We start from the raw sequence: 14,965 nt of genomic DNA, 5'->3' as shown, positions 1-14,965 counted from the left end.
AAGGATCTGTTAGTTGCTCTCCTCAGCCGTTGGATAGTATAGAGGTTAAAACCTAATATAAATAACCAATAATGATAATTATGACGATTTTACCGAAGAAATCAAATTTATTTTGCGGCAATCGTCTCAACAAAATGTATAATTTCAACTTTCCTGCTATGACAGCTGGTTCCTGAAACCAACGTATTTTGCTTTGGTGGCGTTGTTGTCAACAATAGCGGCCCTCACACGATCATTAAAAGTTTCATTACTAAAAAGTAATGGCACTTTTAATGATCGTGTAAGGTCTACGAGTTCAGTAATGACACGAGTAATGATGGAATTCCGGATTTTCCATCATTACCAACATTATTTCTTCTTCTTATTTTTGTGTGGAAGTGCTGAACATCTTTAGAACTATACGCGAAAAAATGACAAAGTGTAGATTTAAATTGTTAATATTTCATTAACCTTAACGTTTCAATGGCAAATCAAATTTATTTTCAGCTAAACGAAAATAAAAATATTGCTATTGCTGTTGCTGGAGTAGTTACAAATACTCATAATTAATAATGAACGTGTAATGCTAAAAAGTAATGATGTACAGTAATGCAGTAATGACGAGCGTTTGAGTAGAAGTGTCATTACTTAGTAATGACACTTTTAATGATCGTGTAAGAGCCGCTAATAGGTTTAAGCTACGTTCATACCAGTTTGATGCGTACAGAATATACTTATAGAAATTAGGACCTATCCTTAAAATTTCAAAATTTTCAATCCGGAGCAGAGAAATCAAAAGTCGAAGTTTTTTTTCGGCAACCGCAAAGTTAATTTAGTCAAACCCGATATAAGTATAACTCTAGTCTTGTATTCTCTACAACCAGTTATTTGAATTCTTTTTGAATAAGAAAACAAATTTATGGTTTATTAGAGTTTGGTTATGTTCCGTCGAAATAGTTTCCTTATATTGGTGCAACCGCATAACGAAAGATGTGAACACTGCTTAAACACAACATTTGACAGCGAACTAGAACCAAAGAAGCAAAAATTTCGGCTTCAAGCCAGATGACAATCGTGTCACCGTGGGCGATAATTTCCTGTGGAAGCGGAGCATGTGGATTACTGAACAATCAGTAAAATTCCGTGTTGCCGATCCAATACTTTGTTCACACTGTGAGTTAAAACGTGTTTTAACTCTGATTACAAGTTTTAAACGAAATAACATGCTTTCTCTTCGCGTGATTTCATATTCAGAAACGTCACATTAAAACATGTTTTCTCTCAATAACATGATACACGCTCATTCAATGTTACTATCAAGATAGAAGTTTGTACTCACTTTTGCTTAATTAGTTCAAATGTCAAAAAGTGAGTAATATTGATTTTAAAGACTGAGTAACTTCTACTCAGTTTCTAAATTGACAACAAGTTTTACTCACAGAGCTTTGAAAACGTTGTGTGAAAATTTTCGTTCAATGATTCTTCCCCGGTAACCAATAAGCACATACTAATGCCACATTATGACAGCAAATAATCGCTAATTGGCATTTCAATCGCACTTGAGACTAAATTCAGGCCGACTTTGGCAAAATATAGGGCTATTCATATATAATGCTTATTTATGTCTGGTGTGCATTCTGAGAGCTGAATTCTGATTGATTTACAACAGATGAGCTTTCAGATCGCAGATATAGAGCTATTGGCATTTTTGGTGCTCATAAAAGGCTACTTTAATGCCATTATTAGTGCTTATTGGTTACCTGGGTTGTATATCTATTGAAAGGAAATTTGAAGGAAAATGGAGCAGGTTGGAGCCGTGGTAGATGAAGAAGTCTATCGAAAATTAAAAGGTAATATTGTTATACCTCCTATCAAGAAAAATTTGCGCAGCTGTTTCCATGATTGAAGGTTTCCGCTGCCACATTTATGCAACCTTCGTTCCAGGATACGTGAGGGAGTTTACAGATATTTTTCAACTTTCTGTGGAAAAACTACAAAATGCAAATAAGAAAATATTTAAAAAGTTGCATTGTTTTTAATTTACACGCAGTTTTGTTTAAAGTAAATAATTCTTTAGAAAATTCGAATGATGTTGAGCAATATTCACTCACTCGAGCTAATTTTCCTATTTGTAGCACTGAGTAAATCTTACTCAGAATTTGAAAACTACCATATTTACTCAAAAGTGAGTAATCAAGCTTTATTCACTATAGAGTAGTTTTACTTTTAACGAAAGTGAGTGAAATTGTACTCACTTTAGAGTAACATTGAGCGAGCGTGTAGTTTTCAGTCAAGCACAACCCTGCTAGCATTTTCCATCATTTTTCTGCTACACGCAAAGAAAAGTATTGTAAATGTAACTAAATTTATCCCGCTTGTGAGGAATTCTGGCAACCGTCAGAAGGCTGGCTGCTGTCAAAATTGTCCAGGCGAAATTGCGTCATTATCTCGCCGTACGAGTCTTGTTTATTTCCCTCCACCTTTTTTTCTTTTTTTTATTCGACTTCATTTGATATTCGTCAATCCCGCATGTACATACAAAAAACGAATCTTGAAACGAAGTAAATAAGATTAAAATATGGGTATGTTTGGTAGTGAGAATGCAATGTTATTGACAATAAAATTTTCCATAATTAGTATATATGAAGGGCAATAATTAATTGCCTTTCATATGTAATTTTCATTGAAAAAATAAAACCAAGACGCTAAAAATGTAGAACCGATTTCAAACGGTTCTACCAATCTTGTTTGGCAAGAATCCGACAGAAAGAGACTCGTATTAACCGCTAGGCGAAATTCTCTGCCGGAAACGGTTGTTGCATTGTTGCCAGACTTTTACCGGAATTCTGGCAGAATTCCGACAAAAATGGCTGGCAGACATAGCCAGCCGTCTGGGGGGAAATCTGCCCGCCGCGTACAAGTGGGTTAGGTTCCACGCAACGATTTATTTTATTGAAGTAATGACAAAAAAAAATTAGTTTAATATAGCAGATATTGTTGGTTAAAACAACAAAACTAGATATTTGATTTTTCTCAGTGGATTAGTTTATTTGAATGAATATTTTGATCAAATTAACAAACATTTTACTTGTGCGCTCCTGTCAATTTCTTGGCAAACAATTTCATAGTAAATATAACTTGAATAATCGGTTCAAAATGAACTAACTTTAGATAAAGGTAATATTTGTAGTGTAGATAAGATACCTATTAACATAAGATAATTAGTATTTTGACTGCTGTTGATTTTGCTATTTGTTATCATTAATTTAGTTTTGTTTTCAAGAGTAAAATGATTTTTTTCGAAATATTTTAAAGGCTTGTTTTTTGTACATATTTCTTTTATTTTCATTTGTAAGCATTTCCTAACTACTACTAATAGCTACTCACATTTTTAATATTCCAAATATTTACATACTACAATCAAGCCCTGGTATGATTGGGAGCCCTTTTAGTCCGGTCGAGACAAAGATAACCTGCATTAACTGTTTGTTGTGTAGTAAACGTGTCATGGAAAGTTATGCAGTGTCAAATATTATTAATTATAAATAATTACGCTTGGAAACTTGATTTATTAGAAATAAAACTGATACGGTTCATTCAAAAAATAAATTTTTGTTCATTACACAAATAAGACCACAGATAAAATAAATTTTTTTTTCTTAACATAAAGGTAAAACAGGTCAACTCTGCTTTTGTTGATACGCAATAAATAGGTGATTTATTTCAACAATAAAATCAGCTAGAACAATTATTTTTTCACATTTAGCAAGACTAAAATTTTTATTCACATTAAACAGATATCATTTTTTGTGTTGTTGGTCGAAAATGGTTTGAAACAATCTTATTCTAGCATAAAATAACCATGAATCAGATTTCAAACAAGCTCCACATTACGAATAACTTCAACTTTTGGTTAAAATCTGACAGTCGACTAGTTACACTGGAAAAAATCTTGCAACAACTGCAGCAATTTTCCATATGTTAAATTCTGAATTATTTCGTTGTCTTAGTCAAGTTTACCCATTGGATATAAAAAAATATTGAAATGTAAAATTTTAACTGAAAGTTAAAATAGTTAATAACAAAATGGTTAACAGCCTTAGAAGACGGTCAATAATTGTAATTATGATTACCTGCACTGTTGGCATAAACAGTGTACGGAACCAAATTGCTTAACAAGAAAATATTCGACCACAATCACCCATTCAATCAAATTTAACCAATTTTGGCACGAAAAAGATTTTCGAGGGGGGTGCGCAAAATTTTTTTACGCCGCTTCCGAATTCTTTTTCGCAACGATTGCCTAACTATAACTGTCACTTTTACAATGAAAACTTTACACATTTAAGTAGTTTCACCTTTAATTGTAATAGAAAATACCTAAAGGGTAAAAAGTCACAGCCATTTAAAAGTGATGCAATTTGATTCCGTACACCATATAAGAAATGTCTCGTTTTTTTTTTGTTATAGCAGCCTCCTTTCAACATTCACTTTTAAAAGAAATTACGGGCGACCTATGAAAAATAAAGTAATAATTTTAACACCAGACGAAAGAGAAAACTTTTTTCTATCGGTTACTATTATGACTTGCACTGACAAAAATCGACTCGTTGTACAGAAGCACTTTAAGGGAGACCGGGGATAAGACGGATAGTTTTAGGAAATCGTAAAAAGCATCCATTTTCACTAGGTTTTTAGCCAAGTTATCGATACTGTTGTGTAGCTTCAACCTTCAGCTACAATTCCTAAATTGTAGTTTGGAAAAATATGCATTAATTTCCAAAAAAAATCACGATGAAGTGACCAATAATAAAATCCAAAATATCAAAAACTGTGGGGCTAAACCGAATACTTCTTGGAAATTAAAAAAAACACCCATTACACCTAGGTTTTTACCGAATTTATCTATACAGTTGTGAATCTTACACTTGGAAAAATATGCATTAGTTTTTGTACCAAGTCATCATGAAGTGTCCAATATAAAATCAAATATTTAGGAACCGCGAGGTGAAACTGGACTCCCAATGGGGCTAAACCGGACTATAAAGTTTCTCACAAAAATAAAAATCGGATACAGTAGGGCGTCAAATCTTAAGATAACTTAATAAGCGCAAAAGAAAAGAAATCGTGCTCGAATGCATTGTCTGTTGGCTCCAACCTTGAGTGAGGCATAATCCCGTATGCTGGGAATATAGGTCTTTGTCTCGAAACTTCACGCCCTGTAATACTAAATAATTAATGTTGAAACTGATTTTAAAGTCTTTATTGAAGGCTATTTAATTGTGTGGCAACATAAAGGGTGTTTTTTGTTGCTTTCATCTTTTTGGCAACACTGTCTTTGACAGATCACGCGTGAATCGTGTCTTGTGTCATTGTCAAGCTTGTTCAATTTGGTCTTTAATTGAATCATGAATCGTCGTTTGGTACACTATTTAATCATGAATGTGTACTGGCAAAGTTGGAGAAAGATTCACTTTTTTATAGAAAAATTGCGGTCAGTAACGAAGCTCATTTCTGGTCACTGTTTGTTGTAGATTATGGGCCGGTGGCATTATTCGTGAAATACCGGCCGATCTTCTGAAGAGAGTGTGCCAAAATAGGACGTTGTGAATGGACCATCTAAAGCGGAACCGCGGCCAACATTTTCAATTTGAGTTTTTTTTAACCAAATCCTATACCTCTTAAAATATCACCCTTTATAATGAATGTTATGCTTAAATTGTTTAGTAAATCTAGTAAAAGTTTAAAGATGATAAGAAGTAGAATTGAAATATAGATATCAATACATAGGTATGTTATATGAATCCGTTAGAAATTTTAAGTCGAAAATTATGTGTCCGATTGAGCCCCACTTTTTTGTCCTGTTTGGCCCCGCACAGACAATTGATTTTCGAGACACAATAATAATTTTATTTTCCATGTAATCATTTATAATATGTGGCGTCAGGTTTAGAAGATATTCAAGCTGCCCGGTTTAACCCCGTGTCCGTACTAGCCCCGGTCTCTCCTACACTTAATTTCGACGCATATAACGCCATTTTTTAATTTTAAGTGTTAATAACTTCAAATCTCATTTAAAAGGAAAAGTATTAAAACCTGCCGATATAACTCGTGAATTTCATCTACCAAACAATCGATTTAATTCAAATGACACTAAACATTCAAATAGCTTGACACTTTCAAATGAATGGATATAAACTGATGAATGTACTCTGATAACAACAGATTGCACTTTGTTATTCATCGGACATCCAAATAAGACAGCAAAACCGCACAACCCACCAACAACAGCGACCTCGAACCAATGGACGAGGGCATGAATAGTGAAACCATTCGCCTCTCCTTTCTCCTTTATTCGCTGGATGTTGAAAATTTCAACCCGCAATTGAAGAGATGACACAAAAAACGTGTCTAATTTTAAATTGAAAAAATCTTTTAACAATGAGTTCCGTTTTGGCAGAATGTTTACATAAAATAGATGAAAACTCACTCTTCTTTTTGGCATAAATTAAAAATATATTTTTTTATTTCTCACATTACAGGCTAATAGTTCTAGCTGTAGTGACCGGTGTTATCCAGTATGACCGTTCGATTCGATGTATCGAGCTGCTATGGTTCTTCCAGGTCGGTTACCTCGGAATCCTAGGATGTAAGTATACAGTGATTTACTCCTGCAGCTTTCGATGATTCTTGATTCGTCCAAATTTCTAGTGTGTGCCCTGCTGGAGCTAGCCATCTGCATAGTATCCATGCGGGGCAGTATCCTGGACACGGGACCCCGTGTTATCATGCCATACCTGCTGTACATACGTATACTGGTTATGCTGCTGGATCTAAGCTGGCTTATCCTGGGTATAATCTGGATGAAGGACCACTACCTGGACTGTCCGATCCAGGAGCCCAAGGAAACGATGCTGGCGGTGATCATCTGCAATCTGCTGGTCATTTTCAGTATGTTCACCACCATCTGGTGCACCTTCGATCCGGCTGGCCGGTCCTGGGTGAAGATGAAAAAGTATCAGCGATCGATGCGAGAGTCCGAGTCCCGGTTCAATTACAAACGAAGTGGCAGCCGGAGTCGAAACTGGCGCCAGCGGAAGGTGATACGGGCATACCAGGACAGCTGGGATCATCGGTGTCGGTTGTTGTTCTGCTGCATGGGCAACAGTGACCGGAGCCGAAACTCATTCACCGATATCGCTCGACTGTTGAGTGATTTCTTCCGTGATCTAGACGTGGTTCCGTCGGATGTGGTCGCAGGACTGGTACTGTTGAGAAAGTTTCAGAAACTGGAACGGGAAGCCATCGTTAGGCAGGTGAGCGTTGTTGGTTTTTCGATTTTGATTCACTCAGATTCACTGGGAACACGGTTTTACAGCGTAAAAATGGCACCTACGAGTTCCTATCGGGGGTACCGATAACCGCCAACACACAGTTCCTGGCTTTAAACGACTCTAAAGACTACGATCACTTTCAGGTTAGTTTTTGTTTAACATAAAACAGATCACCTCTACCGGGTTATGATTTTACTACGCAGACTGTGATTCGCTACATGTACTTTGCCCAAGGTGCCTACGGTTGGCCTATGTTCCTAATGACTCACTCACAAACGGGGGTCTGTCAACTGGGATCCGAACTGTCCTGCTGTCTGTCCTGTTGTCGGAGAAAAACCGGCGTGGATGTGGTTGAGGACAACTGCTGTTTCTGCAACTACGCTGCCCTCAAGAAGATGCTCCAAGTTGGAGAGGTCAGTATTGTAGTACTAGATCATTGACAATCACGAGTTATTGTTTATCTTTTTTTATTGAACAGATCGAAGTAATCTACGCAACATATCACGTGGATATTGGTGAAACGCCCTTTTTTGTTGCGGTCGACTACAGCCATGGCAAGGTGGTGGTCAGCATCCGTGGAACACTCAGCATGAAGGACGTCCTGACGGATCTGAACGCCGAAGGTGAATGTTTACCGTTGACTCCGCCGCGCGAGGATTGGTTGGGTCATAAAGGGATGGTGCAGGCTGCGATCTACATTAAAAACAAACTGGAAGAAGAGAATCTCATTCAACGGGCACTTACCCACAACCCGACCCGTGGTACACAGGACTTTGGGCTAATTTTGGTAGGACATTCCCTCGGAGCCGGCACGGCGGCCATTTTGGCGATTCTAATGAAACAGCAGTACGATGACTTGCACTGCTACAGCTATTCTCCACCAGGGGGATTGTTGAGGTATAAATGTGTCCGGCTATTGTGTATCATTGAAAACAAATTAAGATTATTCGTTTGCTTATTTCCAGCATGCCGGCCGTAGAATACAGCAAAACCTTCATAACTTCGGTGGTGGTCGGTAAGGACGTGGTCCCCAGAATCGGTCTTCATCAGATGGAGTCCTTACGGGCAGATCTGATCAACGCCATACAGCGGAGTGTCGATCCTAAGTGGAAAACCATAGCCTGTTCGGTGATTTGCTGTTGCTGTGGACCGGAACCAACTTCGGTGACGGAAATGTCCAACAAGGTGGAAAATGTCCAACGCTACGAACAGGACCGGAACAGTGCCCGCCAAAGCACTGTGCATCCCAACGACAACTCAATTGCGCTTACGCTCCATCATCCTCTCTATCCGCCTGGACGGATAATCCACATCGTCCGGCATCATCCCAGCCAGGCAGAGTAAGTACAGTGGACCAATTTGCTTGATAGATTGATTAATTGTACGCTCATACGATGATATCGCTTGTGCTTTTAATCTATACTCCAAAGCACTCTAAATGTGCTCCCGGGCGTACGCAAGCATGATCTTCTTCTTCCAGCGCCACGCTGACACAGATAATTTCGAAAAAGCATTTCCTGCGCAACCTAGCACTCTATTCCGTTTTAGAATTGAAACAGTTCCGTCTCTCCACGTCTGTACTTGGTCCACTTTCACACAAAAGTGAAAAAAAAACTCACTAGTAGATAGATGGCACATTCTTGAATCTATCCGCGTACAAGCTTTTCATTTCTTTGGTAAATTTTTGCTCTTCCGTTCTGAAAGCCAATACTTCTATAGAGCAATAGAAGCAGTGCTAGTTAGAAAAACTGAGCCTCATTCATCATTCGTTGCCGGTCTTTTGCATCTAGAAACACTCATTACGCAAAATTGCACAATTTTTCTGTCTTTCGGAACTCGAAACTGCGATCTCAGCTGCTCTCTTCTAGTTTATTATTTTCTTTCACATTTTACCACGAACATGATTCAGCATTTGTGTTGCTCACAACATCCAAAAAGGGCATACATCTCAATATTGCTTTTTTCTATTTTGTTCAATTGACCTACCTGACCGATAAATGTCACACGGTTTCCACACGTTGAGAAATAAAAATGTTCAACACGTCAGCTCCATTTGAAAAAAAAAAAAACAAATCGATTCACAACAAGTGCTAACTAGATTATCTATCAGCTGTCAGTCTCTGATCCAGACACCTAAAATCATCTATCATTCGTCAGGTGTGACTGTTACTACCCGCCACAATGTTGTGCCATCCTTTTCCAACCCATCTAGTCGTCGATCCTCGGTGAGACTGAGACTTCTACCGAAAATAAATGAAAACCGGTGCTATCATAGCAAAACATCGAGACATTCCGTTCGTACCACAGTGAATTTGCTGTTTCATGACCTACTTTTTCACGTATCCGGCGATGTTGAGTTTAATTTTTCTATTTTCTGTGTTTGTGTTTTTTTTTCTCCTGATTGCGTCTACTTTTCCGCTCAATTATCCTTCTGCTTCTCTTGGGCTCGGGCAGTCACAAGTACGAGAAAGGTTGGAGGTACGCTAGCAAATATGTCCAATTTACTACCCCGAAATAGATTATCCGTTTTTCTTTAGATCCACCCAATGTCCCCAACACCCTAATCTATGTTTTAAATGAACTCAATCGAAACTCTGGACAGCAAATGTTGGTGACAGATAATTATCTAGTGCCGGTCGCACATTCTGTGCCAGACATCTTCAACAGTTTTTCCCCGCCATTCGGATTGAATTCCTGACATTCGTTTTTTTTGCCTTTTTTTAGCATACCCGAAATATCGTCTAGTTTCTCTACGATTAAAAGCATGTCATAACGCATGTTGCATAGATTTTATGTTATTCTGTCATTTAGATTTGTTTGACGTTTGTTTAAACTTCCTATTAGATCTATTCTTTAGGCAATACTGTTCTGTAGATAGACTGGAATATTTTGAGAGCAACGAAAATTCCCTCAATGATGTATAAAGAACTCGATAGTCCCACGACAAAAGGGCCTAACTGCAAATGAGAGTTTTACTTTGTTTACTTTCTCTTTTGATTATTACGGAGCCATTATTTAATTTTTTGAAAGTTTTTAATATAAATCGAAAGCTTGTAATTTTAACTTGAAAGTATTAAATCAATCCGGTAAATCGTGGAAGAAAATGTAAACAAAAAGAAACTCATTTCAAGCTAGGCCTTTTTGTCGGAGGACTATCGAAATAAAAGAAAAACTGTTTAAAGATCTTTCTTGAAATAATGTCAAACACTTGAAAAAATGTTCGTGGAATTAATGAAACGGTTTCAACGATTCCGAAATTATATTGAGACAGCATTTTGAAAAAAAAATTTGTCAAACATTTAGCAATATGTTTTGATACACCATAAGACATACTCGGAACTGCTTCATTGTGATTTTCAAACAATGTATAAACAATTCGAAGCCCAATAATTTATCAATACCCAACGGAAAACGCTTGAAAAAGAAGAATAAAATTACGTTAACAGAAGTTCGAGAAAGTATCCCAAGAAGCGGGCAAAATATGGCTGGCAGCCATTTTGGTGTCCGGCTGTCTGATCGCTGTCAAACATACATCTCAAACAGAGATGCCATTTATACAGATTTATCTGTATTATACAGATTTTTACATGCGCATACAGATTAAATACAGATACAGATTTTTTGCAGATTTCCTGAATGTAATACAGATTTATACAGATTTCACAAAAATTGCACCTTTCCGTCTAAGCTATCTCTCCAGAATCAGAACTAATTGGCTCAAGTGGCACGTTCTCCTAGTTATTTGGAGATTTGTGCCTTCTCTCTTCGTATTTGATCGCAGTGTCTAGGTAAAAGTTCATTAATAAACTGACAAATCATAAATTAAAGAGGAACTTTTTGTGCAAATATTTGATGGTCAACACGTTTGAACAAAGTTATACTAATTGGAACTGATATTCAAGGAAGTCATAGCAAATACAAATCCATCAGACAGAGTCACTTGCTTAAAAATTGAATAATCCAATCGGTGTGGTGGATGCCAGGATTTTTTTTCGAAAATTCATCATGAAAACAAAACAGTCTGTACTAAATTAAATCTGTGCACACTTCTCATAACATCATTGTTGCTCGGAATCATTTTAGTGAACAAAAGAAAAGTTCTCGCTACTTCCAAACGCTCAGTCGGAAATACATTTTAACTGTGTTTGAAGACTGCTAGGGGCTCTTTGTCATTCTGTGACCAATTTCCGAAATCTGTGAAAATCACTGCCATTTTTAATATCTGTGCAGCATATTGGCACAGATTAATCTGTGAACCTGGCATCTCTGCTGATGATTCTTTTCAATATGCTTGGGTTTGAACGCGTGCAGATGGCAAAACCTTACCAATATAGGTAAAAAAAGATTATTCAAGTATTGTCATCAAGCGTAAAAATAACCAATTGTGCTTGCAAAATGTTTTCCTGAAACAACGTGCTTGAAAAAAAAAACAAAACATGATGGCCGCAAAAAGACACACCACTACTGAAAAAGATTAAACACTAGCGGTTGGGTCTGCAGCAAACTCATTTTAGATTCTTAGCCAGAATCACAGGATCGACTTGCAACATTTCACACATTTCATATGCGCTACAACTACATTCTTGCAAGAATCTGAATATCTGATTGAATAATCTTTAAATGTAACTGTGTAGGCACAACGACCACAATCTATTTTCGTTATGCTTGAATCAGATAACTGCAACAATGATATGCAGATGACGCTTCGATCAGTTGAAATCTTTTGATTTTGAGCGATAAATTATCAGGGTCGGTCACATGAACATTTTTCAGTGTCGCGAATCAGCATTGTGCAGAAAATTACACTTTTTGGCACTTTTTACTAATCAACACACACTTGACACTTAGAATAACTATCTCGATCAATTATTCTACTATAAGCAGTTTGATACACATATAAAATTACACTTTTGCCAACTCCTGACTTAGTGATGCCACATTTGCAGATTTATCTCTAAATTTATATTTATTGACATACAGTTTCACTTCTTCTCAAATGTTAAATGCCCATTTTTTAGATTTCGTGTATTTGACTTTCATTTTTGCTAACTTAAAACGATCTTTACCAATGCCATTAAAGCAGTTTGATTGTGCAACCTGTTTTAAAATCTACTTTAAAATTTAACCTGGCATCCCTGATGTGAACGACAGGTGGCTTCCGTAGTAATATTAGTAAGTGAAAAAAAAGTTGCTGTCAAAATTTCAAGCGCTAGAGTCTAAGCGACGACACGACCAGACACTCCGAAGAAAAATCAGCAATAAAACTGTTTGCTAACGATTCACCGTCAGTTACCACAAATCTAGCGACCCCTTGTATATGATAAAAATAATCTTCTCGAGCAACACTGTTTAAGTTGCTATGGACTAGTTACCAAGGAACCCCAAAAACAAATAAACATGTTTTGAAAGCGGTGGGATAGTTCTATTAGTGTTAAAGTCGTCGGTTAAACTTTGTCCAAATTAAGCAGAAATGCATTTAAATGAACTCGATTTTCGGAATTTAATCGAAACTATGGATGAAACCAACGAACGAGGACAATGATCTGCTTCCAGCGATTCATCCGTACACTTCAACTGCTAGCTTTTCTGGGCAATAGGATTCGGTGTAATATGCCGGTGTCAAAATTGTTGGTTGATTGCGCAGCAGTGGAAACAGTATTTCACCTTGTTGGCCACTATTCGAGAATTACTAGTGGAATTCCACAAAATCATTTTACCGCACGTTATGCACCGCAGAGCACTAGCCTCGCTCAGCTCGTTGTCGGTCATTTCCATGTCTTCCTTCTCACACAACGGTTTCAAGTCAAGACCTGAATTTTGAACTTGGCTTTATAAAAGACATAACTCATACTCCTCAATGTTTACATTCCGCTCGAGTTAGGTAAATCCATTAAAATGTTCCGTAATATAATAACCGATCTGAAATTTATTTTGTTTACATTCATCTTGCCTTCGATATACAGTAACCAAGGTTATGGTGACTGTTATTCAAAATCAATAAATATATCAACTTGTGCTGCCAGTTTAAAAAAATTCACTAGCGTTTTCGATTTGACATTTCCAGTTACTGAGGGGTAGTTAAATTTACGATACAGTTTTGATAGACGAGTGGCAGGTCGTGTCGTCGGTCTAAGGCTGTGAACCATTTCGCGGTTAATTTTAACATTTGGTTGAAATCTGACACTTGAGCGGTTATTTTGCATCGACTAGTCAAATTTAATTAAAACTGCGGCTCATTTCAAAATTTGACGGACAGAAAATTATTTGGGTTTATTTTCCACTGGAAATAATTTCAATTAGAGAATTAATCTTAGAATTTTCATTACAAGATTTTTTTCAGTGTCGGAAATAACCATTAGCGGCCCTTACACGAGCATTATTATTGTCATTTTTAATGATGTCTAAGTAATGATGTATTTCAAATTTGATAGAAATCTCGTCATTACTGCACCATTACACGTTCATAAAAATGACATTATTTTTTAGTAATGACACTTTTAATGATAGTGTAAGGTCCGCTATTGATCTGTCAAAAATAATCATGCTCTCGAGCAGAATTATTTATGACATCAAATTAACCGGTCGAGCTTCAGATTTCAACCAAAAGTTAAAATTAACCGCGAAATGGTTCACAGCCTAAGAATTCACAGCATTTTCAATAGCTAGGCGAACTATTTGGTTTTCTGAAAAAAGTGCGAGTTCAAAATAAAGACTACAGAATCGTATATAAACAGTGGTCAGGTGTTGAACATCTACACACTTAAATTTTTTAGCTGAGTCTCGGCAAAAAAATGCCGAGATTCGCACAGCCGAGTAATCAGCTATCATCTCGGCAAAAATAAAATTACTGAGCGTCTCGGCACCCTCAAATTTGACTAACGTCAAATATTGCCGAAACGTTCAGCATAAGATTTACTGTTTGCTCAGTGAAACGTTCACTGAATATTCGGCAATCCAATAAAACGAAAAAATGAAAAAAAAAATTACCGAATCATCAGTAATTACAAATCTAGTCAATTAATTTTGTTTGTATTTTCTCAACATTATGAACACGCCATTCAGGATCAAAAATTCATTTTATTAACACTTAAAGGAGGCTTACAAATTTGTTGCCAGTAGTGCTTAAAGCCTCTACCTGAAAACATGTAGCATAAAAAAAGCGGCGTTTCCGGATGCGGCCACCTTGAGTCGAGCTGGAAATATGAAAGTAAAAATATATATTGATATTTGGCTTACAAAAATGTTGAATATTCAATTATGCATATACGGTATTGTTCAAAAAATAAACTTACTTTGATCTATTAAATTATTCCATGCATTGGGTTATTTTTTCGCATATCCTCCGAAGTTTTGTCTCGAGGACGCTTTGAGCCCCGTGTTGGGTGTTTTTCCCTTATAATCGCGAGTGCTCTGATAAAGTCGCTTTTTATGAAGCAAAACATGTCACTATATTTATTCAATATTTTTACTTGCAAGTGGTTCCACGCTTCTTCGAAGATTATCCATTTTTTCACTCGAGAATTTCATCAGAAAATAATCGCGCAATGCGAAGCGAAAATGTAACGCGACAATAAATGACAGTTGTCGTGCTGAATCTCGGCAACAGCTAGCGCATATTCCGAAATCTCGACAAACGTCTCTGCTGATGTCGG

At 36.8% G+C, this 14,965-nt stretch overlaps 1 protein-coding gene across 6 annotated transcripts in view; it reads left to right on the top strand.

Moving 5' to 3' along the window:
• Positions 1–14,965, top strand: part of LOC131426057 (diacylglycerol lipase-alpha) — a 107,776-nt gene that overhangs the window by 79,191 nt on the left and 13,620 nt on the right. For 5 of the 6 annotated variants that reach the window (XM_058588482.1, XM_058588481.1, XM_058588480.1 and 2 more), the window contains 7 exons: positions 6,522–6,628; positions 6,691–7,295; positions 7,358–7,456; positions 7,517–7,726; positions 7,792–8,210; positions 8,279–8,653; positions 9,768–9,791. In XM_058588482.1, coding sequence (XP_058444465.1) covers positions 6,522–6,628; positions 6,691–7,295; positions 7,358–7,456; positions 7,517–7,726; positions 7,792–8,210; positions 8,279–8,653; positions 9,768–9,791 — 1,839 coding nt within the window. The remainder of the gene's footprint in view (positions 1–6,521; positions 6,629–6,690; positions 7,296–7,357; positions 7,457–7,516; positions 7,727–7,791; positions 8,211–8,278; positions 8,654–9,767; positions 9,792–14,965) is intronic. The other variant, XM_058588483.1, reaches the window with a different exon arrangement.

Source organism: Malaya genurostris, chromosome 1 (assembly GCF_030247185.1).
Source record: "Malaya genurostris strain Urasoe2022 chromosome 1, Malgen_1.1, whole genome shotgun sequence".
Classification (NCBI taxonomy): Eukaryota; Metazoa; Arthropoda; class Insecta; order Diptera; family Culicidae; genus Malaya; species Malaya genurostris.
This window is presented reverse-complemented; position numbering and strand designations above follow the sequence as displayed.